General features: G+C 37.4%; 3 protein-coding genes across 6 annotated transcripts in view; all 3 read left to right on the forward strand.

Moving 5' to 3' along the window:
- Nucleotides 1-20,208, forward strand: part of LOC656292 (uncharacterized protein) — a 44,733-nt gene extending 24,525 nt beyond the window's left edge. The window contains exons 3-14 of one of the 4 annotated variants that reach the window (XM_008199748.3): nt 10,684-10,783; nt 10,929-10,979; nt 11,032-11,138; nt 11,192-11,380; nt 11,429-11,614; nt 11,662-11,837; nt 12,323-12,526; nt 12,574-12,795; nt 13,078-13,314; nt 15,843-15,899; nt 16,339-17,025; nt 18,901-20,208. In XM_008199748.3, the coding sequence (XP_008197970.1) occupies nt 10,684-10,783; nt 10,929-10,979; nt 11,032-11,138; nt 11,192-11,380; nt 11,429-11,614; nt 11,662-11,837; nt 12,323-12,526; nt 12,574-12,795; nt 13,078-13,314; nt 15,843-15,899; nt 16,339-17,025; nt 18,901-18,961 (2,277 nt within the window). In that variant the 3' untranslated portion in view covers nt 18,962-20,208. Of the gene's footprint in view, nt 1-6,673; nt 6,678-10,683; nt 10,784-10,928; nt 10,980-11,031; nt 11,139-11,191; nt 11,615-11,661; nt 11,838-12,322; nt 12,527-12,573; nt 12,796-13,077; nt 13,315-15,842; nt 15,900-16,338; nt 17,026-18,900 lie in introns of those variants that run through there. The other 3 variants (XM_064354624.1, XM_015983484.2, XM_015983485.2) reach the window with 3 other exon arrangements.
- On the forward strand, nt 20,206-22,131 carry LOC100142013 (uncharacterized). Its single transcript, XM_008199750.3, has 9 exons — nt 20,206-20,358; nt 20,403-20,542; nt 20,585-20,861; nt 20,908-21,052; nt 21,093-21,235; nt 21,286-21,398; nt 21,446-21,677; nt 21,730-21,862; nt 21,912-22,131. The coding sequence occupies exons 1-9, from the start codon at nt 20,322-20,324 to the stop codon at nt 22,039-22,041; spliced, it is 1,350 nt and encodes a 449-aa protein (XP_008197972.1). The 5' UTR covers nt 20,206-20,321; the 3' UTR covers nt 22,042-22,131.
- Nucleotides 22,132-22,938: 807 nt separating this feature from the next.
- Nucleotides 22,939-24,941, forward strand: LOC656540 (uncharacterized). Its single transcript, XM_963065.5, has 8 exons — nt 22,939-23,180; nt 23,229-23,645; nt 23,694-23,838; nt 23,886-24,028; nt 24,079-24,209; nt 24,262-24,487; nt 24,535-24,664; nt 24,716-24,941. The coding sequence occupies exons 1-8, from the start codon at nt 23,141-23,143 to the stop codon at nt 24,843-24,845; spliced, it is 1,362 nt and encodes a 453-aa protein (XP_968158.1). The 5' UTR covers nt 22,939-23,140; the 3' UTR covers nt 24,846-24,941.
- Nucleotides 24,942-25,776: the final 835 nt, after the last annotated feature.

Raw genomic sequence — 25,776 nt, forward strand, 5'->3', positions numbered from 1 at the left:
TATTTTTTGGTTTGTGTGGCGACGGATTATTTATTTGTGCAATAAAATGCGCTTTTTCAAACAGCCATTAATTATAAAAACAGATTGCGTGTAGCCAACTTCTAATTATATCATAAACTTCGTTTCATCAAAAAGTTGCAACTCTCTGAGGGGCTTTCCATAAAAATAATGTCTGCATTTGTACAAATTGTGCGATTTATAAACCCGGTTTACAATTTTTAATGAGACGTAACGACAAACAAGCCCCAATCTGCCCTGGAACAGGAAAGATTTTTCCTGCAAACAGAATCCCGGGATAAAATATTTCCACTGACCTTTAGTCGCGCGCGTTCCCTTCGGTCCATTTCCCTTCCGAAAACAAATAAGCCCTCGGTAACTGAGTTACGTCCGCGATTCTACATTCTTGGAAATTTAGTTTTTAATTAATGAACTGCTCGGCTTGATGCTGAAAAAACGTGCTCTCGTCCCGATCACGCGGCTGGAAACAAGGACGTGGCGTGTGGTGGATACAACAGAAAGTAATCAAGGGTTGGGGCTCCTTGTTCTGGCGATAAATTTGATTTGAGTGTGAAAAGCGCCAATTGACACATTTCCGGGATGATAAACGATGAGAGTTTATTTGAGCCGTATTTGCGCCGAGTTACTTCTGCTCCAATTGTGCTTTCAGCCCCGAGTCGCAAAGGACTAATTACACTCCTCATAACTCGTAAGAAATTGATTCACTCTAATTACCAACACATCAGAGCGCTTTCCGGCTCCGTATCGGTTAAAGATTCATCATAAGCAAACCGGAACGCGGGTTAGTAACCCCATTTCGGAACAATGCAGCTAAATATTTAACGAAAGTGGAAGAAAATATCCCAGGTGCGCTGTAGCATGACTTTAAATTGGTTCGAGATTGAACGGTTATTTACTCGCCCGTAGATGTCAAGCTTTATCCCTGCAAGCTGTCTATTTTTATCTGTTAATATCCCGAATTTTGGAATTCCCGCATTCGGTTAAATTTAATTTCCATTTCCGTGAACTCGGATGAAATTTTCATGGCTCCTCGCTGACCTGAATTTATTCATTAGGTGGTTAACATTCTATTGGCGCTCGGCGAATTAATATGAGACGAGATATTTTTCACAAAAATTCAATTGCTTCCTAGGTGCGTTTATGTCTTTGACTGCGCGAAAAAAGTAAGGAATACTGTCAGATCTTTCAAAATTTTAAAATGTGTTACAATTGTTTACAATTATAATAAAATAAAATAGAACTGACACTAATACATGTGGTTTGATTATTCCCCTAAGAAGTTATTAAAACGAAAAGTTAATTTTTGATCTTTGGTAATGCAACTTGGTTTAAATCGCTTTATTTTTACACCTTATGTGACAATGATAAGCAAGTAAGAATAAAATCAGAAATAGATTATTTCTGAATCTACATTTTTATGGGATCTGACCTACGGATATCTAAAGGCTAGGATATGAAACGACGTACAAATGAAACGTTCCCGTCCTCGTTGGTTCCTTTAATGTCGCCAGAGGGCAGTTATTCCATTACAGTCAAGATTTCAAAGCCATGAGTTTGAAAAATATGGTTATATATAAATAACGGTTAACGCATATCAAAAAAAATATACCGGTAGATAAAGCATTTAATTTTCAATAATAAGACAAACACAATGTAAAAAAACTTTAACGCAAACTAAATTTAAAACATTATTAATTTTTTACCAATTTGCACTCCCATATTTTTGAAAACGCTGCGAATACGGTTACAGATGCAAGAAAAATGCTAGAAAGAAAGTTGTAGATAAGTAAATTTTCTACAAAAAAGTCCGCGAGACCATACTTTTATCTTTAACCATTTAGGCCCCAAAGTCGTTCAAAGGCACTCAAGAATTGGAAAGCGAATTTATACCTAAACCGTTGAAGATATAAACATAGTGTCGGGGACTTTTTTGTAGAAAATTTAATTCTCTACAACTTTGTTCCTTACACTTTTTTTGTATTTTCAACCGTATTCGCAGTGTTCGCAAAAATATAACGCAAATTGATAATTCTAAGCGATAATTTTTTGCGCACCGTCACATATTTACTAAAACGCTGGGAATACGGTTGAAGATACAAAAAAAGCATGAGGGAGAAAGTTGTAGAGAATTAAATTTTCTATAAAAAAGTCCGCGATACCATATTTCTGTCTTCTACGGGTTAGGTATAAATTAACTTTCCATTACTTGACTATCGGCAAAATGAAGCGAATCCGTTGCCTCAGCCTCTTTGAACGTCCTTAGGTCCTAAACCGTTGACGATAGAGGTATGGTCTCGCTGACTTTTTTAAAGAAAATTTAATTCTCTACAGATTTCTTCCTAACATTTTTCTTGTATCTTTAATTATATTCACAGCGTCTTGAAAAATAAGGCACGAAGCGCAAATTTTAAATTTTAAATAATTGTTTTCTCAATTTTCTTATGAAAATTTTAATCATCAAGCGAGGCTCAACATTTCTGCATTTTTTTCCAAGTAATTACTCGATTAGTTGGATTTAAATTAATTTAAAACGATTTGGAGCCAACGCTTTTGTATCTCCTTCCGACTCCTAACATATAGTCCTCCGTAGTCTGGGCAAACTCCTCCGGCCCTATGGAGAAATCGTGATGATGCGGCGGATGTGCGCAGCCCTTTTGAGACTTGTTGAGCCGTGAAAAAATTCGAGAGTTGCACAAGACGTCACTGACACACAATGGCACGAGCTATTTATGAACGTCTTTACTTTCAGTTTACGTTTTCGTCCTTGCCGAGCAAACGCTTTTGAAATGCAATATGTGTCCCCGTCTCCGCCGTCCTGGCATTCCGAAGCTGGAAATGTCGTCTAATTCGCACAACTTTCGACAAATTTTTCGCCCGAGTATCGGAATTCGGGACGTGGGACGTGGAAATTACCGCAGGAAAGTTTGGAATTATTTCGAGCATAAAAATCGCCGCAATTTCATGTTGCATAGTTGCGGTCTTTTGATACGTATCGAAATGGGTTGACTACATGCGCGAGTATTTTGATAAAGTCGTTTCGCACAAAGTTAATTTCTAATTGACTTGATATGGTTTCGATTCACATCGCAGAGAGCATGTTCCTGACAAGCCCGGAGTTCCGACAACATTCCGGACTCAACTATGTCTATAACTGAACTCTCAACCGGAATTTTTACCATATTATGGCGCTCGTGACAACTGCACCGAATTTTAATTAAAACGAAATGTTACGCGACGTTCAAATAAATTACGACAAGGTTGGCGTAATTAAAAAGGTGACGTTCCGGTCTTACGGCGCAACTCCGACTCTTTATTCGGGCAAATAATCGTCTAATTAAAATAAACCGCAGTCCTTGCTGAACATGTTCGGATAACGTACAATTACAAGCTGTAAACCAGGCATTAGCTAGTCGTTAATTAGTTAATTACACTATACAAAACCTACTTACATTGATTACTTGTCGTTGCTTTTTACGATAAAATCGGAATTACGGAAAGTATTCCGCAATACGTAAAGTCACCGTTTCAACTCAATTACAGTTAATTGTCTCGTGTAATTAGCATCTGCGGATAATGGCTGCATCCACGATAACGACGTAGTTGCTTAGATGCTGCATAGCCATACAACAACCCTTAAACAGGCTCGATATTCACAATTTATTGTCTCATCACGAGAATTCAAAACTTTCCACGAATGGGTAATAACGTAACGGAAAAGGAATAAAAACCTGTTGGCCAAAATCCACTCAAACTCGCTCCTAAATTCAACCAAAAAATTCTTATTACATGATAGCAAAATCCAAGACTTGTCTCCTGTGGCGGAGACCGGACTTTAAATTTTTAAAGGCTTTTAAAACTCTAACTAAATTTGTTTCATTAAAAATAAAAATATTTGACACTCTCTTTATTTTTCCAAATTCCTGAAGTGAATTGTTGTCCTAAATGAGTTTTAACATCCTACAGTTGTGTTTAAGCTTTCTAATTTAAAATAAAAAAAAATTCAATTTATTTAGTATTTACTTTAAAATCATTACATAAAATTTTTAAATTTCATAATATTTCAGTTTTTTCGTCTCTAGTTCCTAAAATTTCACATTAATTTCCTAAATTTTTCAGTTTTTCGCGGTTTAACTATCTTTTGCAGGTTTATAGTTTTTCAATTATCACTCTTTCAATCACCTAGATCTACAAAATTTTAGTCCGTTTTTTATTTCAATTTTTAAGACTTGTAGCTTTTCAGTCTCGTGACTGTATTAATTTTTTATTCAGAATTTAATGTTTCACTTTATTAGTTTTCTTTTTTCGTGTTTCTTAGATTTTCAGTCGCTAAGTTCTTTACAATTTCAGCCTCAATAATTTTTAGTTTTTTGTGTTTTTAGTTTCTCAGCGCTAAAGTTGCTTTGTCAATTTTTGAACATTTAATTTTTGAAAATAGATACTGAACTTATTTTTTAGTTTGACACAATTAGCCGTGATTTTGGAATAAGAAAATAATTTACGTAGAAGTGTCAAAATTGCAGTTTTATTAATTAATTATTAACCAATTATTAATTTAAAAATTTTAATTATTACAATTGTAATTATTTTCAAAACAACCATGTAGATTGATTAATTAATTAGTTGTTTAAAAATCTTACTTTTTTAGGGTTCTTAGTTTTTGTGTAATTAATTAAAAAAAATTTATTCGTCAAAAAAATCATATTATTTCCAAACCAACCAGAATCGATCATTTTATTCGCATTTAAGGCGAAATCACGTTCTGTGGGAAAGACCGACCCTAAACCGGTTCACTGGTGTCTCATTTGACCAACAAAAATATAAAAATCACCTCCTACTTGTTTATCTGGTGCACAAAAAATTTCAAAACGATTGAAGCGTTTGTTATTGGCTGTGGGTGGGATATTGTACTTCCAACTGTAAAACAAACCAATCAGAAATGAGCAAAAAACTGTGGTTTGATTATTTATTAAATGTCGGCCAAACCATCTGGAATTTCAATCGATTTGTTTTTGATAAAATATTGATTCTTGCAATTAGTTCATGTTCAAAGGTTTATAAACTTCTTTACTACCTACTGGTTCTTTTCGAATGATTCGAGTCATGTATAACTGGTCGTAAGTTAAAAAGTTGATTTTGGGCCATTTTATATTAACCAAATTTTGAGCAAAGCTATAATTTTTTATCTCAAGGAATTTAATTCTCAAATCCCGGGCCGCCTAACGAGATGGGTGTTATAAAAACATCATTACGTGAGCATTTTGGTGTGAGTTTTGACTGGGTTTGTGATAATATCGGGCTTAATTTGCAATAAATGGCGTGAAAGGCGTGCAAGAATTTGACATCTCACATCTCTCGCAAATTAAATTCTATAGATAAATTTGGATGGAATCAGAAGGTTAATTAGATAGTGAACTAAATAATTAATATGCCAATACCGTCGTTCTATTGAGGGATGTTCTCTTCTCCCCACCCACGCATTCACCGAAATTAGGCGATCGTGTTGCTCCGCCAAACTCTCTCATTAACTTCTTAATTCTCAAAAATACTAAACAATTTTCATTACGGTTTGTGAATCGTTGCATATTTATGAGTGCTTCAAATTTCCTCGCAAGCGTATTTCGTTTATAAATGGCTTTTGACGAGTTTGTTTTCCTAATTGCAATTTGAAGTTCGCAACCATCTCTCTGTGATAATAAAGCAATCTTATGCGAACATTTGCGCAATCCCAAAGGCATTAGGCTATCAACTGTCTCCGACAATAATGGCGATGGTCAGTCGATTTAATCGTCTCAAGGGTGCTCCGGCGCAAATTCCCCGAATTAACAAATTGTTCATAACAATAGGGACGATAAGTCTTCCAGAGATTAAAATTTCACGATGCGGATTTACGGTTTTTCGAATCATTCAGTGAATTTTATATGAGATGTTTCGGGCTATTTCGAGCCGCCTGAAAACGTGTGAAAGCACGCCCGATGGAATTATACATGATAGAAGGGATTTCGCCCTTAGAGAAGGGTTAGAGAGCAAACACGGCGTACGCCCATTGCGAGCAAATCTCCCGGAAAAAAACTATTTTTAATACGGGGCTCGTAAAGCTGCCATTGACCGAACAAAAATAGGGTTGTATCAGAATACGTAAAGGGAATATATCACCTGTCATTTATGACAAGTCGTAAAAAATAGAGGCAATATCAGACGTCACAACTACACCAGTTTACCTTTTCTAAAATGTATCACACTGAAGAAAAAGAGAAGGAATTTAATTAATTTTTCCTTCCTAGAGAGTCTAAATGTTTTAACACAATAGCGTGTCTGAAAATCAGGGAAAAACCCCACAGCCTGTTAAAAATTTACCACCAAATACCGAATAATTAATGCATCATTTAGCTTAACTCGCACAATTTTACTTTCATTTTTTTCTCTGTAAATATTAGCTTCCACCCTGGCGATAAGAATCCTTAAAAATCATTTTGTTGAAATATCGCCACAAAAACACTGGACAACCACTATCGATTAAATTTTCTCGAGGTGGCAATTAAGAGTATCGGGAGTAACTTTAAGTTCAGGCCAAAGTTTCCCTCTCGCAGGAAAATATATAAATTCTTAAACACGCAATATCGCCAAATCCAAATTATTGCTTCTTTCCAGTCTTTGACAAACTCTGAACCCCAATCAATACTATCGCAGAGGTTCGAGGAAACGTTTATATTTTATAGGTCGACTCAGCCCATCTTTTCAAAAGCCAGCACCAAACTCTCAAGTGCGTACAGATACTTGCCCCTCGACGGCATAATAGGCCTTACCGCCGCTCGAAAACTGATACACAAAAAGGCGAATTTAGTATTATTCTCCTGTGAGTGACTAGTCGGGGAACAAGATGTGAGCAAGCATCCGGCGCCCGAAATTCCTGGGACATTCAAAGGGATGTCTGAGGGGTTTTGCATTTTTTATGCATATACGTTAAACGAAAGTTGACACTTTTACACGGTTTGGGAATGAAAAGGCTCCGTAACGGTTATGCGGTTGTCGATATGAGACCCGTTTTATCAAACTGGGATCAGATTCGCAAATAAAGGAGGATTTTACGCGTCCTAACCGACAACAGTATAAATAATAAATAAAAACTGAAATAAATATTTATAGGCAGCCACAAAATGCTTGTATTTTTATTCATTAAATAAATACGACCCGTAGCTACATAAAATAAAAACTTGAGGAGAGTTATGACCCAACTCCAGGAATCAAAACAAAAAAATGGACGAATATGTTTTCTTGTTTTCCGAAGGAAAGTTGTGAATTATTCATGTATGATGAACAACGAAATCATTAAAACCACACACACAAAGAAAATAACGCGCTAAATAACCGACTTTCCTCCCTGAAAGTGTTTTTTGCCAAAAGCTTGCTTTTCTTCATTACGTGGAACATGAAAAGATAATGCAGTGGACCAGAACGAATTGCGTGTTTCTCATAAATGCCTCACTGTGGCGGTTAGATGAAATTACATGACGTCAATCTAAATACCTGCAGCTTTAATTAAACGCGAAATTTGCTTCGTCGAAAAAATACACGTAAAGGAATTGTTTCGTTCCGAAATGTGAGAGCGAGAAAAGAGCAAACTATTTAGGGGTGAATGGGTTGCGGCACGAAAGAGTTTAAATGGTATTGTTTTACGGTCAGTGTGTGAATGGAGAATTCTTGCTGTTTAACCCCGTTTAGCCGAGGCTTAACTAGGGTTGCATTAAATTGGGGGTTTTGAGCGCGGCCCTGACCTGGCAAAAGAATTACTACGTAATGACTACTGGAAAATAAGTAACTTCTCGGAGGAAATTCCTACTTTTGATTAATGGATCTTGAGAAAAACAAGAACAAATAGAATAGTAATTATTATCGTCTTCATAACATTTTAACTTTTTGATCTACGTCTGACTGCATTTACTTTAATTACACTGATCTCTTGATCTAATACGGGAAAAATTTAGCTGTGAAAATGGTGGATGCGCCGGGTGAGAAGCAAACTAATTTAAATCTATAATAATAGTATGTTATTATACGAGTTTTATTGTGGCACGAATCATTTTGGAGCACGACTAAGGAGTGCTCCAATAAGGTTAGTGCCTAAAAAGAGTGTAATATAAAAAAAATTCTAGTTTCTATTTTTGATGTTTGTCTTTGTTTAGTATAAATTAGCAAAATATGTTCAAACTATTTCCTCCTAATTTTGTTAATTATACGGGCTTTATGAATAAACGTAATAAACACACTAGATTACAGCGATGACTGATGACACCCAGCCCAGCACTGCCAATACAACTCCTAAAAATTTACTAAGAGGAGTTGCACAAAAGTTCTCTTTTTCTCTATAAACACATCTTAGGCTTTTTTAAATAACTGTTCTGGAGTCCCATTTTCAGTTCATCTTATATCTTTTATTCAAGATTAAATGATGTGTTAACAGAATTTCATTCTCTTCTTGTTTTGGAAGCTGCAAAAGCAGAGTTTCTAACGTAATTTTTTACAGTGAAACTTTAATACCATTTACAGGAATGTATAAAAAATCCAATAAGACTTGTTTTATGCAGATAAAACTTAGAAAGGAAAAAAATAAAATCAGTCCTTTTCTCTCAATTTTCTTTATTAAAATGCTACACTTTCTTTTGGCCATCTACATAATTATTGGCCAAAACATTTGACGTTTGAATAAAATTTGGCAGAAAAGGAGCAATTTTATTTCTTCTTTCCAATACATAACTATCTCTCACAAGAATGGGACAAGACAAAATAATAAGAAACATAGAAGTTTGACTGAGTATCAAGTATTCAATCAAAACCATACTATTTTTTATCAAATAAAAGTGTGAAAACTGCAATTAAAATGAGAGTTTTCGCTTTAACGACGTAAATAAATTGCAGTTCCACGAACTCTAGTCAATATCAATTAAGCCATCGTGCCGAATTTACTAAATCATTTATTGCAAGCGCTGCTTTCGATATAAATAACAATTTTCCTTTTCCTCGATCGCTGATATTGCCAACTTCCCTGTTTACTTTAACCGAGATGGATTTTAGTGTGATTCTAAGCCCCTGAAATATTTTCCCTTTCCTGCTGAAGTAGTTTAATACTATTTTAAGTTTCGCGGTGATATGTGGCTCTTAAAAGTTTGTGTGACTCGAACTTACTTTGATAAACTTTCAATTCATTCGGAGTAATAAATTTCGCCTCAGGTGAACTGTACCTGATTTTTGCAAGATCAATTTCCGGCAACTCGAAGCCCGCCTTACAATTAACCCGTAATCTTCTTTCGGTAAAATTTAATGTGGATTGCCACAGGGCGCTAGAGAATTCCTGCTGCCGTAATAAATAGTTTGTTTTACGACACATGGGGCCAAAACAAAATTGGAAAAAGGGTGCAGTGATTTATCAGACGAACAAATAGGATACAGGGTGTTTCGAAAATTGGTAATCCTCTACTTTGTGAAATTTGCGTTCTTTCGGGAGCTAAATATAGCCCGTGTTCCGGTCACCCCCTTAAAACCACCTCCCGTTTAGCAAACTTGGCACTTAATCAAAACCACCGAACTGCTGGCATGAATAAGTTATAAGGCGACCCGTTCACGGTTTACCTCTTTGGTAAAGTCCGTGTTTAAATACTGGAGATAATCCCAGAAGACTGTGTGCAAACACTTGAAATTACGGTGTGTTTGCCTTGGCCAGGGGCAAGACATGCACTCGCACCTAATTGGAATTGATGGCGCTCTCAGTATGGCACAAGGGAGCGTTTTGAACGGGGAAAAACCCGGAAATATACCGATTAATCGGCGCGCAATGATAGAGATTAATTGCCTTAAGGTAAATCGGCTCGGTGAATAATCGATTGCTTGAGAGGCTCTAATTATTAATATTCGCCGTAACTGCAGGAAATTTTTAAAAAAATCTTCATGAGCTGAGGCGCCGGTTATTGATTTTTCATTAAGACCTTTTAAGGATATTTTAAATTTAGCTCGCCTAGCAGGGAAAAGTATGACAAGAGGCCACTCTTTTTTCCTTTTAAACTTCTCAAGCCAAGTAATTAGAGAGATGTTCGTCGTGAAACCCACAGGAAGTAAAAGCAGAATCGACAAAATGCACGAGTCGAGAGCCCGATTCCGTTGATTTTGTTAATTGAAAGGTTATATGGTCACACATGTGCATTTTAACAAGCTGATCGCCTAAACTTTCGGATTTTATTCATTCGATTTACTGAAGCTTGTTAGCAAATTTTAACGAGTCTTTTGGCAAAAACAATAATAAATTCCAAGAAATCAAAGCATTGGCTTTTATCACAAAGATGCGGCGATAACCTGGCTGTTCTACTTGTTGAGTTTTGATTGACTTTGAAAATTTGTTTTCCGTTCGAAATTGCTTGTATCAAAAGAAGCTTTTATCGACTTGCCGTCATACGAAATCTTCACTCGCATCCAAAGTTTCATAAACAGATTGAAAATAATCCGATTATAACATTGGGTAAATAGCCCTGTTGGCATACGTATTCGTTGCCAATATCTTGACCATAATGCGATTTTCGCGATGTTAAACAATTAATAACAGTTACCGGGCCGAGTTAATGGCGAAGTTGAAATTGAGCCTCGTTATAAACTCCACTAAAACTCGATTATTTTTTTCAGATGGAGGGGTTGGTGAGAGAGATGCAGGACACGGAGCACGGGGGCGTTCCAGTTCGAAGCCAAAAATTGTTCCTTACATCCATTCCCGCCGCTTTCATGGGTAAGTCCATTCGCGGCTTTAAAAATGCAAACCCGAACAGATTGCGGTTATTAAAGTGACCTGTTTGTTGCGACAAAGCGCTTTTTAATTAAACCGCACCGTTCCTGAATATTTCATTTCAAAGCTCGAACGTTATTTTACGCAGGGTACGACCTAATTGAATGGCTGATGGAGCGACTCGGGATCGAAGAATCCGGTAAGCTGCAACTTTTCTAATAAAACTTAAACATGCTAAGTTCGCCTTCCAGAGGCCCTCAATCTAGCCAATCAGCTGTGTCAGTATGGCTACTTTTTTCCCGTGAGCGATTCGAAAAACCTGGTTGTGAAAGATGATAGCTCGCTGTATAGGTTTCAAGTGAGTCAGACCAACTTTCAATGCAATACACACTAGCAACAGATCGGTTTTAGTCTCCGTATTATTGGCCTTGGCAGAACAGACCGCCGGATAACATCGAATACGCGATTTACTTAGCGAAAAGAACTTTACGGAATAAGCAGAGGCACGGTCTGGAGGATTACGAGTTGGAAGCTTTGAGCAACTTGCGGAAAAACTTGGCGAACAAGTGGGATTTTATTACAATGCAGGCTGAGGAGCAGGTTTGTGGCGTAAAATTTGCAAGGCCGGGAAAAAGCGGGGGATTGCAGGTGAAGCTGTCGAAGGTGCTGAAGAAGGGCGACAAGATCATCAGCGACTCGCAGGAGAGGGCGTACTGGCGCGTCCACAGGCCTCCGCCGGGGATGGTCACCTCGCTGGAGCAGTGCCCGGTGCCGACGCGCAGCTGGAACGGCTCCAGGACCCGGAAACGCACCATCGAGGATGGCAGGCGAGAAGTAAGTGTGTGGTTTGGGGCGCGGGGTTCTGACGGGGCTTTTCGAAGGTCGAGTTGTTGAAGAACAGTCTGTCAAGGACTAGGGTTAAGGTGTCGCAAGCGCTGGAGAGTATGGTCCAGCATGTCGAGACCTACGCTGAGTACGACCCTTTAATAACACCAACGCAACCTTCCAACCCTTGGGTCAGCGAGGACACCACGTACTGGCAATTGAACAGTCCACTGTAAGTAATTATCTTGAAGGGACCCCGAAACACTCTCGGTCTTAACGAGTCACGTAACAGCACAAACTTCACGGCCGCTTCTGTTATTGCTTTGTTTAGCAAACTTCAAATATACACCGGCTTTGTTCCCGAAACTTGCTCCTGTCTCATACAGACTACGCAAATATTTAATCCCGGAGAAAGTTATCTTACACCCTGTGATTAATTAAATGGTTCATTCGGTAAACATTCTAAGTCTAGATAAATAATTCCGACCGGATATCGAGAAGTCGTTTTATATTTAGTTGCCTCGGTCGTTCTATTTTAAGCTTTAGAGCCTTCTAATTCGATTCTTGCCGTTGCTGTAAATCAATTTTCTGTACTTCTTCGACACAAAATCGTGTCTTTATGTTCAAGCTTCTTTGGTTTGATTTTATTCGATTTCGCTGCTCCAGAATTGAATTCTGAAGAATATATAGCTAAACACTGGTGAACTGTTATTTTAGAGTCGAAGTTCCGACTGAGAAACGCGTGAGGCGGTGGGGCCTATCCATGGAGGAGCTAGTTTCAGATCCGACAGGTTTACAAGAGTTTACTAATTATTTGAGGAAGGAGTACAGCCACGAAAACATCAGGTTCTGGATGGCCGTGAATGATTTAAGACGTTCTGCTCAATCCCAAATCCAGAGAAAAGTTAACGAAATTTTTGAGTACGTTAATTTTTTTAGTAGTTTTGAAGTGAACGTGACAATTGTAGGGAATTTTTGGCCCCTGGTGCTCCGTGTGAGATAAATATCGACGGTAAAACCATGGAGAAAGTCCACCAAGAGATGAAAACACCCAGCAGGTTCACCTTCGACGCTGCACAAGAACATGTATATACATTGTTGCTGAAAAAAGATTGTTATCCTAGATTTATTAGGTCCGAATATTATAAGAATCTACTGGCGACGGGAATCCAGCCTTCCCAGAAAAAGCGGTGAGTAAATGCGCATTCTGTTTACCAAGCACGTGTTTGACGATCCTCAAATGTGTTCTTATCAATTACTGATAATTTATTGCCCACTTTATCATTGGAGCCAGGCGTGGGTGGATTAACGCGAGCTTCTCGAGAACTCCTCATGACAATCACGCTTCCATAAATTCCGCCGTTCATTTTCTAATCCAAACAACTCGAACCGATATTTTTAAATCGCGAATTTAAACAAATCCGCCTCAGTGCGCGCCCGACCATGCCTTTATCGCTGACATTTCTCCTCAGCTTTTTCGGTTTCGGCCAAACCAAGAAGAAAACCTCGACGAGTAGTGCCCCCAACCAGCAACTGCTGCAGCAGCAGCCCTCCCAGGGGGCCTCGGTGACTTGCGGAGCCCTGTCGAAGCGCAGGGGCAGCGACCGCAGTCTCTCAGGATCGGCCCACGAGCTCGCCGTTTCCGGGGTGAAAGACTCCAAGGTGCCACACTCACACTCGCAGAGTAACTTGAGCGACATCCCCTACAGGTAAATCGCGGCAAATGAGGTGGTCAGTGCCCAAGGCTGCACGGCGCATGGCTTTCATGGCGCTCAGTGTACCCACATGTGTTACTGTTAGGGCACACTATACCGGAGCCCACCCGGAAACTAGCAATGGGGTTGGCCGGCTCTTGCACAGACGACAACGCAAAAGAATGAAACAATAATAAAACAATAAAAATTGGCGTTGTTTTGTATTTTTTTAATGACTCCAATAAATTCGCCATAATCGGCTTTGACAAATAAAAGATTTAAATTTCTGGCGTTTGGAAAAATTTAAAGATTCAGCGATCGAAAAAGTGCAGAATTACCAGCAGCAACGGAAAATACAAATACAATTCAACAGTTTTAGGTCACAACGGTTAGCATAAGGCTAGTTCTTCTAGTTCCGACGTAATCGGCGTTTGGAGAGTGTGGATTTTTTGTGAAATGTCCCATGAAAATCGACGTTATTTTGATATTTTAGCGGTGCCGGATTTTTTTTTTGGCGTTGGCACCAAGTGATTCGCTGGAATCGGTTTCGAAAAATAGAAAAAACTAAAATTCCGAAACATTTTTAACAGCAACTACAATGTTAGTGTATCTTAGTCGCTGTTCCAATAGATTTGATGTACTTGGCTTTGAAAAATATAAAAAGTGAAAATTCCAAAACGTTTTTTCGTCGGCAACAGACGGTGTCCGCAAAATGGAATTAAACATGTTTAAGTCCAAAAGGTTTGTGCAGTACTAGTTCGTCTAGTCTCGACGTAATCGGCGGTTGAGAAGAAGATTTTTAGCGAAATACTGCTTCTAAATTGACATATTCTACATCTTTTAATGGCGATTACATCGGTGTTGGATTTTTTATGTTGGTCTCAACAGATTCACTGTAATCGACTTTGAAAAAAATTAAAAATTAAAATTCCAAAACGTTTTTTGCGTTTGCAAAATTTTGAAGCTTCGAAAATGCAAAATAAAAGGAATGGCGGTCTGCATAAGATTAGTTCTGGCTGTCTCGACGTAATCGGCGTTTAATAAGTGAAGATTTTTCTTAAAATACCACCTTGAAATTGATGTTATCTTGTATATTTTTTAATGGCAGCAACGAAATTCCCAAAAAAAAAATAAGTTTTACTTCAAACGATTTGCACAAGACTAATTCTGATAGTCTCGACGTAATCGGCGTTAGAGAAGTGATCATTTCTTATAAAATTCAGCATTGAAATTGATTACGGAGACGGACTTTCTGCAGTGGCCCCAATCATTTCGCTATAATCGGCTTTGAGAAATAAAAAAAGTAAAAATTCAAATACGTCCCTTGCGTTTTCAAAAACATTCGAAGAAATAAAATGAAATATCGCGTTCAAATTAATGTTTCCTTGAAGTATATTTTTAATGCAGTGCACCGATAAATCCGCAGTAATCGGCTTTGAAAAAAAAAATGTAAAAATTCTAAAGCGTTCTTTGCGTTTGCAAAATTTTGAACTTCAAAGATGAAAAATAAAAAGAATGGCGGTTTACTTAAAACTAGTGATGGCAGTCTCGACGTAATCGGTGTTTAAGAAAAGAAGATTTTCCTCAAAATACCACCTTGAAATTGATGTTATCTTGTATATTTTTTAATGGGAGCAACGGAATTCCCAAAAAAGTAAGTTTTACTTCAAACGATTTGCACAAGATTAATTCTGATAGTCTCGACGTAATCGGCGTTAGAGAAGTGACGATTTCTGAAGTTCAGCATTGAAATTGATGTTTTCTTGGAGCATATTTTTTAATGACGATTACGGAGACCGACTCTCTGCAGTGGCTCCAATAATTTCGCTATAATCGGCTTTAAAAAATGAAAAAAGTTAAAATTCAAATACGTCCTTAAAAACATTCGACGAAATAAAATGAAATACCGCGTTCAAATTAATGTTTTCTTGAAGTCTATTTTTTAATGCAGTGCACCGATAAATCCGCAGTAATCGGCTTTGAAAAAAAAAATGTTAAAATTTTCAAACGTTTTTTACGTTTTCAAAATTTTGAAGTTTCAAAGACCGAAAATAAAAAGAATGGCGATTTACTTAGAACTAGTGGTGGCAGTCTCGACGTAATCGGCGTTTGAGAAGTGAAGATTTTTCGCGAAATACCACCCTGAAATTAATGTTATCTTGTATAAAATATTTTAATGGTAGCAACGAAATTCACAAAAATCCACAAAAAAAGGGTTTGCACAAGACTAATTTTGATAGCCACTGCGTAATCGACGTTTGAAAGACCTTTTATAAAATATGGAGTACCTATATTGGAGCCGGACTATTTGCAGTGACTCCAATAAATTCGCTGTAATCGGCTATATGCAACAATTAACTAAACTGTAGATATCTATCGTCCAGTTCACAATGGTATTAATAACAATAAAATTGGAGTTATGTTGGCGTTTATGTGCCAAGAGCCGTTCATTTTGTTCCGGTATTCGCAGACCGCGTGAGGGTGGGTCGCGTAGTGCTGCATTAAGTTAGATGTAGTTAGTGGACCTCATGCTTCACTTGCAGGGGCGATTTGGCGTGCCTTCCGAAAGCCAGTCCGGTGCCAACATCGGTTACCAGTCCGTAAGTTCGTTCAACGTATGCTAACAAAGTATTCCTATTGTTGGATTTTGATGTGTTGGTGTACCATCGGTGTCAGTCAATGTGGCTTCCCAAACTTGCTGCCTCTAGCTTTATCTCAAGAGAAATTCTATATTTAACACTAGTCTGGGCCTACAACTCTTCTTTCTACATCCTTCACGCAGCAAGGTGGTCCAAACATGATCACGCCATCAATGATACTGTTTCCACCCTTGCTCATTTCCTCTGGATCGTTCCGGATTTGACTCTTATAGTTGCATCCAAAGTGGTAAAATAATCGTAGGATGTTGCATGTCGTGTCAGAACCAACTTTCACCAATTATACATCTAAGTGTTGCACCAGTATCTTGGTGAGCGACTTCGTCCAGTCTTCACTCGCTTCCGCCGGTGTCGGCCCTTTGTAACCGCGCTTTCTGTGCAGAGTGAAGAAGCCAAGCATTGCGATCGTGGCCGGCGCCTCCACCTCGGAGGAGGTGTGTCCGTGGGAGAGCGGCGAGCCCCGTTCCCGGAAAAACTCGGCGCAGCTCGACTCCGGCAGCTCCTCGTCGGACATCAGCGTGGCGGTGGCGGAGGTCTCCGAGCGGGTCCAGCGCGTTTGCACTCTGACTCAGCAACACACCGTCGACGGCAGCAGAAAACTCTCGACCTCCACCATGGACCCTCCCCGGAGAGCATCCGTTTCCGTGCCAATCACTCACTCAACCACCGGAGACTCCTCCAAGCGGAAGGTGTCCTCCTTCGAGGACAACAGCTCCGCCGCGACCAGCACGTCGTCATCGGTGTTCGTTATTCCTAGTGACACAGACAATAAATCTGAAGAATGCACTAGTACTAATAAAACTGTTGTTAAGAACCACGGGCTTGCAAAGGCTTGTTCAGTGACAGGGGCGAATGCACCTATTATCAGTGTCAGTTCGGTGGCCGACGATTTGCCCCCCGATAGCAAGGAGGAGCAAGTCGAACCCACCACCAGTCAGGAGCCGCTAGCGCCGCTCGCTGAGCCCGACAGTGAATCGCCAGCCAGCGAACTGCCTCCTTCTGAACCCATCACTGAAGTCGAGGCCGACACGGAGGCCAAGAGTAACGACGTCTGTCCCTGGGAAGACGAGTAAGTGCAAACCAGGGCCAAGGTTTTCGTGAATTGGGGCAACACCACAGAGTGCACACCACCTCCCAAACTCCCAAAATAAATAAAAATTATATCCCGAACCACCCAATTCAGTGACGGATTTAGTCAGTTCTGTTGTTTCCTTTGAGAAGAAAATTATTATAAAAGAGCTTTGTGAAAATAGTCGCAATAAATTTAGAACAAATACATCCAATGCGCATTAAAAAAAGTCATATCTACCTAGCGGGACTACGAAAAAATATTCGATATACTGAAATGTGCTGAAATGTACTGAAATGATACGTCCACATTTTTTGCCATTGATCCCTTTTATGAGAAAAATACATTCTATGGCTTCCAAAAAGATATGGCGACATACTAAAAAAAGAAATAGATTTTCCTCTTCCCATCACTTTTGATTTTATAAAACAATAACTTGACATGGACATGATTTGATCAATGTAAAAGAAATCAAAGAAAGTGGAAAAAAATAAAAGAAATAACAGAAATTATATATCTACAGCCAAACATAAAAAGAACCTAATTTAAACTAAAAACTAATTTTTATTTCTAAAATGAACTTGAAATCACCTTTTTAAAAAAAAAATAATAATAATGTATTTATTAGTGCTTATTTATAACAAAATATAAAACTAAACGAGCAATTCATTTTGTTGAAAATATAGAGTCTGCTAAAAATTTCTCTACTATTATCTATTACGTCAGATAAATTACGTTAATAAGTGGTTGCAATTTTTTTTACTTCATTATCTATGTTGTAACTATCTATGCTTATTAATCTTATTATTTATTATTAAGTGTAGTTTACTACAAAAAAATGTTTCAAACTCGAAAAAAATGTTAATATTAAATATGAACTAAAAATTCAAATAACCGTAATTTTCAAGATAACAAAAAAATGTACGTATTTTTTTTCACATTCGTAGAGAAAAAAATAAAGTATTACTATTATTAAAAGCTGATTTCTGTGTGACTACAAGTTTGTGAAAAAAAGTCCATATGATAACCACAAAATTATAAATGATTCCACGTCCAGAAATGTCCAGACACAGTTGGAAAGGTAACAGGGTATTCCACCTAATTTCCCCAAATTAAACATTAGATAAACTACTGATTTTTTAAAATAGCATGATCGCAATTTGCTAAAAAAATATTAATTGTAACGTTTGTAGCAAGATTTGTTAAGTTTTTGTGTAATATATTTTTAAAAGTTTCAATTAATTTAATTTTTAATTGTCGACCAGTAAAGGCTTAACTCAAATTATACTCAAAAATGTAGGCTGTTTTATTTAAAAAAAAATTCTATTATCTCATTTTTTTAAATAACTTATACACCTGAAGACAACTTCTGATGTAGTTACTACTTATTAGTTATTAGTATGTCTTCTGTATAAATATTTTTTTAATATTCGTACAAAAACAGACTTAAATGCACATTAAAAGTGATGTAAATCCGAAATACTCGAAAAAATCGGAGAAAATCAAATTTTTTGCTATTTTTGGCCCTTGATACCAAACAGATGGGTAAATCCATCACTGAGACTGGCCGTGAATTTTCGTCCAAACCAGTTTTGTATTTTTAAGTTCGATTTTTGTATTTATTGCCCAAAAACCTAACACAACCCCAAACTTTTTCGAGGGTTGATAGTCAGCCCTTCCTCTCTTGTGCCAAATATTCGCGTGGGGTGTTTTCCTATCCACGAGAATCGCCTTTCCAGCAACCCCGTCAAGCCAAGACCTGTTCTCTCACTGCATCAGCACAACGCACTTTAAATCCACCTTGAGTAGAATAGGGGTAGGCATAAAAATTCTGGATATTCGGAAGTGATTAAAATGATTTTTGGAACTTTGCAGGGAAACGTGTAAGGTGGACACGCCCTTCGTCAAGACTTACGCTACTCTGGGCTACCTTTAGCTACCGCAACTGTCAAGAGATCAAGTGACGTTTGCTCACAACTTCTATTTGATTTTCTTAATTTTGTTTCAAGTTTACCTACCCAAAGTTAGGTATTGTCAAAAACAAGTTTGATTATGTCAGGTTTAGCGGGGAAAAATGATTCCAAAGGACGGTTTTAAGAGTGGAGGTTCACCAGAGAAGGGTCAAATTTTCAAACGGTTTAGGGCATAACGGAACGGTAACAATGTCGGCATTAGAAATAGACTTTCTTGAGCCCTTGGTCATTATCTGATGTTGACAGCTTCACGTTCCGCCGTCCCCTACTAAAGTCAGGAACTGCACCTGATTCTTCTGTACCAGTACACTCTCAATATAAATACGTGGCATTGTCGTATTATAATCAATGTAACTGTAGGTGTTGAAAAAAAATAAAAACGGATAGGGTTGATTAACGGTGCAGTTATCGACTTTCCAATATCCACATAAAAATTGATGTTTGAACACTTTCGTAAGTAATCGAGCACAATATTCTCTTAATGTCGTATCGTTGTATTAGATATAGAGCATTTAATTATACGTATTGTAGCCTAGTGGTGTATCAATGTTCAGTGCAGTTTCTAACTTTCCCAAAACTTTCGGCCAAGTTTCCAAAATTCAAAATTTTTCGTTCGGGTTCGCGATTTACAAAAGGGAAAATCTCCTTTGGAATCATCTCCTTCCGACGATGTTTCAGTTCCAGTCCCCGGAATAAATTGCGATTGTGAGCAACACATTTCCAAGTTAACTTAAATGTATCCAGGCCATTTTGATGCAAATTCTGGCCTATATACGTATTTGTTGTTTAATAAACGTAGGTTGACTGTTATTGCTTGACACAAAAATGTTAAAAAAAATCTGATGGCCTCATTAATATTTGATAGAAGTACCAGTGGTGTATATAAAACCCTCCGCCTCCAGCTGGGGTTTCAATTAAATACTCAATTAAAGTTAACATTATATTCAAACATGCAATGTTACTTATTGAAGCTATTTTTATGATAAATGTTTTCGTCTCTTAGAATATTGTGGTAAGCGTCAAAATATATATGCTGCCTGACAGTGAGAGAGTTAGTGATGTATATAGTTTTATAATAATAGCTATTATAACGTATTATTAAAAATGTTACCACTTAATGTCCTAAAACATTTTATTTCATAGAATTGTTGATAGGCAATGTTATTATAAAATTATTGTAGATTAATGAAGTAAAAGAAATGTGATTTAATCTCGCGAGTCTCATTCCCAACCCTCCACCCACTCCAGTCAACGAATTTGACCTCTAATTGGCAAAGTCAAGGAGTCAAACTCAATCAATTCAGTGTGAAATCCGCAACGAAAATGAAGCCACCACTAATTTTAATATCGCTCCTGATCCGTAAGTCCCACCTAAATTTTCCGTTTCTCACGAACTCAATCCAGATTTTTCCCGCGGAGCCTCGGATTTCGACGAAAAGATCGAGCTTTTGAAAGACATCGAAATCCCAGACATTGACGATTTTGACATAGTCCACGAAAAATGTGATAAAGAAGGCGGAAACGGAACCTACGACAAACTAAAGGTACCCTAATCACAAAAAAATCACTCTTATCGCGCCTTGCAGACATCCCTCGACACAATTGAGAGCTGTATCAGCGATTTCGTGGACGTAAAAGTCCTCAAAACCGAAATCGAAAATTCGAAAAAGACCGGCGCTTTGGACGAAGTGTTCGGCAAATATTGCGCCAAGCGCTTCAAACTTGCAACGTGTCTTGGAGACTTCGTCAATAATCTTCGCTCCTGTTTGACTAGTGATGAAAAAACCGCCCTTAACTTGACCACGAATATTTTGACCCAATTGGGCGAGTTTGTGTGTTATAAGGATGGCGACCGGCTTGCTAGTAACTAACCGAGCGGAAAAACCCAAAAATCATTCGGTTATTTCAGTGTTTGTGGCCGAGGGTGGGACCGAGTGTTTCAAAGCTCGGGCTAAGGGAATCCAGAGCTGTGTCAACGCCACGCTTAAAATCATTCCTTCCAGCTTTAGTACAAACCCGTTACCCAACCTACTGATTGACAGGAAAAAATGCGAGTAAGTGCGAATAACACAGCATTGTTACGCAAAATTTAAGCGATTTAGGCAAGCTCCAGGACTGCATGGTCGAAGAGTTGGAAAAGTGTTCAGACACCACTCCCGCGAACATTATTGACGCGCTTTTTAGGTTTATCAAGCGCTCAGCGTGTCCCAAGAAAAACAAGCGGAGTCCAAGCTTTCGTATGTTTATCGCTTTCTTTTACTAAGCTTACATTGATTTTGTTGCAAAGACCGCATTTTGAGGAGAAATATACCGCCTGCCACATACAGCGCTGATCGCATTGCAGCTTTATTGCAGAACAAGTGCAGTCAGAATGCTCCCCATGACATGAAACGCATCAGAGTAAAAACCTGAAAGTGGTCAATTGAGAACCCGTACGTTTTTTGTAGGAATCTTTCACACATGCGAGAATTTGTATCCAAATTGTAAACGACCACGAAGAAAATCTTCTGACAATCTTCTCCTTGAAGGAGCTTAAGGAGAATTTTAAAGAATGCAGCGACGATTTCGTCGAAACGGCTGAACTGTGTTTTGGCGACGACGAAAAATATTTTCCCAAATTCGTCCAGCAGATTTATTTTAATCTATTAGAGGTTGCCTACAAACACAAGGACCTGATACGTAGGTAGAGGAAATTAGTGATAGGAAATGTTATTGTCACGACTGTCCACAGTGAACAAAACAGCGATGGAAAAGTATAACGACTGTGTTAAAATTTTGAGAGAGCCAGGCAATGCGGCCGCATTATATCACTGTATTTTTCAGGGGCCTGTGTCCAAAATCTGGACAAAAGAAGTCGTGTGCGAGTAAATTTCAGTATTTTGTGGTAGGCAAGGATAAGTTTTGCAATTTCAGGAATTTAATGAATGGAACTGCATGTGCTATTGATGAGGTCAAGAAAAAGTGCTCCAGCGATATTTTCGATGATTTTGTTGACGATTTCGTCCATTTTTGGAAATCCTCTTGCAAACCAAATCAGAACTAAAATGTTTATTATCCTACGTTCAATTTATTGGAAGTATTTTAAAATTTAACACTATGTACCGAATGCTGAATAAATTAACCTTTAACCGCTCGCGCTCTGACACATTTTATTGAAAATTCCTTTTACCCCACCTTCCCCTAATCCATCTCCCTTATAATAAAAACTACAATAGTGATTCTAAAATATAAAATATAAAAATTGTCTGCAAACAAAAATCAACAACATAAAATTTGATCTTTTAATATACCTTTAAAATTAGTTAAAAATCTTTGGAAATGTTACTTTTTAAATATATCCTTAAAAACCGGGCAAAATTTTGAAAATTTTAACTGTTGTGCTGAACAGGCCCATGAGCCGAAGTCTTTTTTATTATCCTTTAGGTCAAAACCCTAATAAACCACGTATTCTGAAGGGGCCTTAATTAATTTTCGTCATATTCAAAAAAATAAAGGACGACATAATAATTCAGTCCACCACTAATTTTTTGATAGAACTATTGATATTAAATTATATTATATTTAATTGGTGCGGTCAGTAGGATTCCTTCAAGTCAGGACTTCAAAAAATAAAAAAACACAACTATTTTATTTTCTCAGGCTATAAATTTAAAATACTCGTGTAAATAAGTAGTATGTATAAAATTCTGTTCCGTTACTGGCAAAGAATCGTATAGACAGAAAAATAAAAAGCGTAAACAAACAATAATCATACGTAGTATCTGCTCCAGATTGGCATAAATGGTCAAGGTTAAAAGAATGAAAATGTCAAAATAATTGCTATTCAAATGATTTAATTAACACAACACAAAGAGTGTTTAAAAGTCAAAATAATCGAAAATTTAAATTTTTAGCACTGAAATCGCCAGTTTTTTACTAGATCAAGTGTAGTGTGGAATTCACAAATAAAACAACAGCTGTGCCCTGTGTTATTCCACTTCCTACAACAATATTTTTATTATTTACAATAAGTCAAAGTTAACAAAGTTCATAACCTTTTGATTAAGACAAGTCAAAGATTACTAAAATTATCGTCCCATATAATTCAATTCATTCAGTGTAACGGTTGCTAGTCATCAGTAAACTTCCAAATATTTTTGAAAATGAAGTCAATAATATTTGTGGCAATACTTCACTGCGTTTGTAAGTTAAATAACTAATTTTCGCACACAGTCTACAATTTTGCGATAGATTTAGCTTCTGCTGAAAGTGAACCTTTCCAACTACCCGACTCGATCAAGGACTTGGAAATACCAGACATGGACGAATTCGCCGTAATCAAGGAAAAGTGCGATAAAGAAGGAGGAAACGGGACTTATATCAAGTTCAAGACAACTGCAAACTCGCTTTCGACTTGCATGTCCGAATTCGTGTCCCTAAGTACGTTGGAGGCTGAGGTCATGGAGTCAAAAAAGACCGGCTCCATGGACGAAGTTTTCGGAAAATACTGCAAAAAGCGGTCGCAGTTGGCCACATGTGTGCAGAGCTTCATCAACAACCTTCGCCTCTGCCTCAATGCGGAAGAGCAAAATGCACTGAATATCACTCTAAATATCGTGAAGGAATTGGGCGAATTCGCCTGTTTTAAGGATGGGGACAGGATTGCTAGTAATACAAGACACAGTTTAAATTTCCGAAATTAAGTCACAATTTTAGTGTTCGTGGCCGAGGGCGGGGTCGAATGCATCAAAAGCCGCACTCAGGGAATTCAAAATTGTGTCAACTCCACGTTCAAAATCTCCCCGCAAAGCGTCAACCCCAACGCAATTCCCAACATATTGATCGATAAGAAGAAATGCGAGTGAGTCACGAATTTGTGGGTATTTTTACGTATTAATAAAATTGCAGCGATTTGGGTAAACTTCAGCGATGTGTTGTCGAAGAATTGGAAAAGTGCAAAGACAGCACCCCTGCTAATATCGTTGATGCACTTTTTAAGTTCGTCAAGCGTTCGGCGTGTTCTAATAAAAACAAACGGAGCGCGATGATCCGTAAGTTCGGAACTGGAACATCGCGGAAAGTTTCAAGTTTGTTGTTTCAGACCGCATTTTGAAAAGACACGTCGCAACGGTCAACCATTATTTTAATTCCTCGGAACTGAACAGCATATTCGAGTCCACATTTAGGGAAAAGTGCAAAAATGCCCCCGAAAACGGCTTTAAATCTGTCCAAGTAGCTACAAACTTGGAATTTTTAAGTTCGTGTTCTATTTCAATTATTTTAGGAAAGTTTCAAAATTGCCAAAAAATGCATCTACGATCAGACCACCGAGTATCCCATTTTTGCCACACCTTTGGAGAAGTTCCAGGAGGAATTTAAAAAATGCACCGACGATTTTGCCGAAAAGGCCAAAGTTTGTTTGCCGGAAAAAGAAAAATATTTCCCCGAATTTTACCAGAAAATCTTTATAAACTTTATCGAGTTTTTGTACAACAACCAAAACACAATTCGTAAGTTCCCACTAACAAAAACAATTTTTTCAAACATTTTTTTCCAGTAAGGGTGTCGTCTAGGTCCGAGCTTGTTAACTGCTTCCAAAATTTCAAGCAACATAAAGCGAAGTCCGAAATGAGCAAATGTTTCCATTCGTTTGAATCCACCAGTTTGGAAAAAGACGCAGTTTGCACGTAAGTCCCCAATTTGCCAATTATTACCTTGTGATAATTAGTTAATTTCAGGAGAATAACAAAAACCAAAAGTTGTGTTACTGGACAATTACAAAAGAGGTGCATTCGCGATGTCACCGTCAATCAATTAGTCGAAGATTTCTTCGAGGTGTTGCTGAGTCCTTGTGATAAAAGTGGTTAAAACGAGATTGTTTCCACCGCCGGATAATGGCACTTCCATACATTATATTAAATTTATTCTTGGATAAATAAAATAGACGAACTTTAGCTTTTACAAGTGTTTTATTGGAACCACATTGGAACAGCTCACGTTTTCCTGTCTTAATAATGACAACAGACGATCTGACTTGACTTGACCTGACTTGACTTTTTGAAGATATTATTCTTTCAAAAAAAAAAGCAAAATTGACGTCAAAACCACGACTCAAAACTTATCGATCTATCGCAAAAATGACGCTTTTACTCCTAATAATTTTTTCTTTCAAAATTACGGTCTTATTACAATTTAATAATAAAGCACCTATTTTTTTCTTTCTAAAAATTATAAAACAGTTTATTTAGTTCTTTGTGTTCTCACTTAAATGCCTACTGTAATAATATAAAATTTAAACCAAAAAAAATACTTAAAACCAGTGTAAAATGAGAAAAAACAAAGCGGTCTTTCTCTTTTTAATAAAATAAATAATCCATAAAATTTACAGCAATATATTTCTAAACCACTAATTATCAGTAAATTCGGAATTCCACAGGTCCATGAAAAAATAAATTAAAAACATTTAGGAAATACAGTAAAACCATACTTTCAGCAGACTCACCCTGTATACTATTTTATATGTAGTTACGATTTTTTGTCTTTTTTGAAGTAAATAAAAAAATAGGATTATTATTTTGGAAACAATATGGAGAAATATTTTTTATATTAATTTTTTTCATTAGAAAATAAATTAAACTGAACAAAATAAGTAAAAATTAGATTTGGAACCTATTTTTGTAATTTTCTGCATCTATGTATTGAAGAAAGGTATCCTTAAAAAAAGAGTTAAGGTTTTAATCGCTTTTTATTTAAAAAAAATAACGATTATTTTATTTATGCAATATAATGTAAACAGTTA

This window comes from Tribolium castaneum, chromosome 2 (assembly GCF_031307605.1).
Source record: "Tribolium castaneum strain GA2 chromosome 2, icTriCast1.1, whole genome shotgun sequence".
Classification (NCBI taxonomy): Eukaryota; Metazoa; Arthropoda; class Insecta; order Coleoptera; family Tenebrionidae; genus Tribolium; species Tribolium castaneum.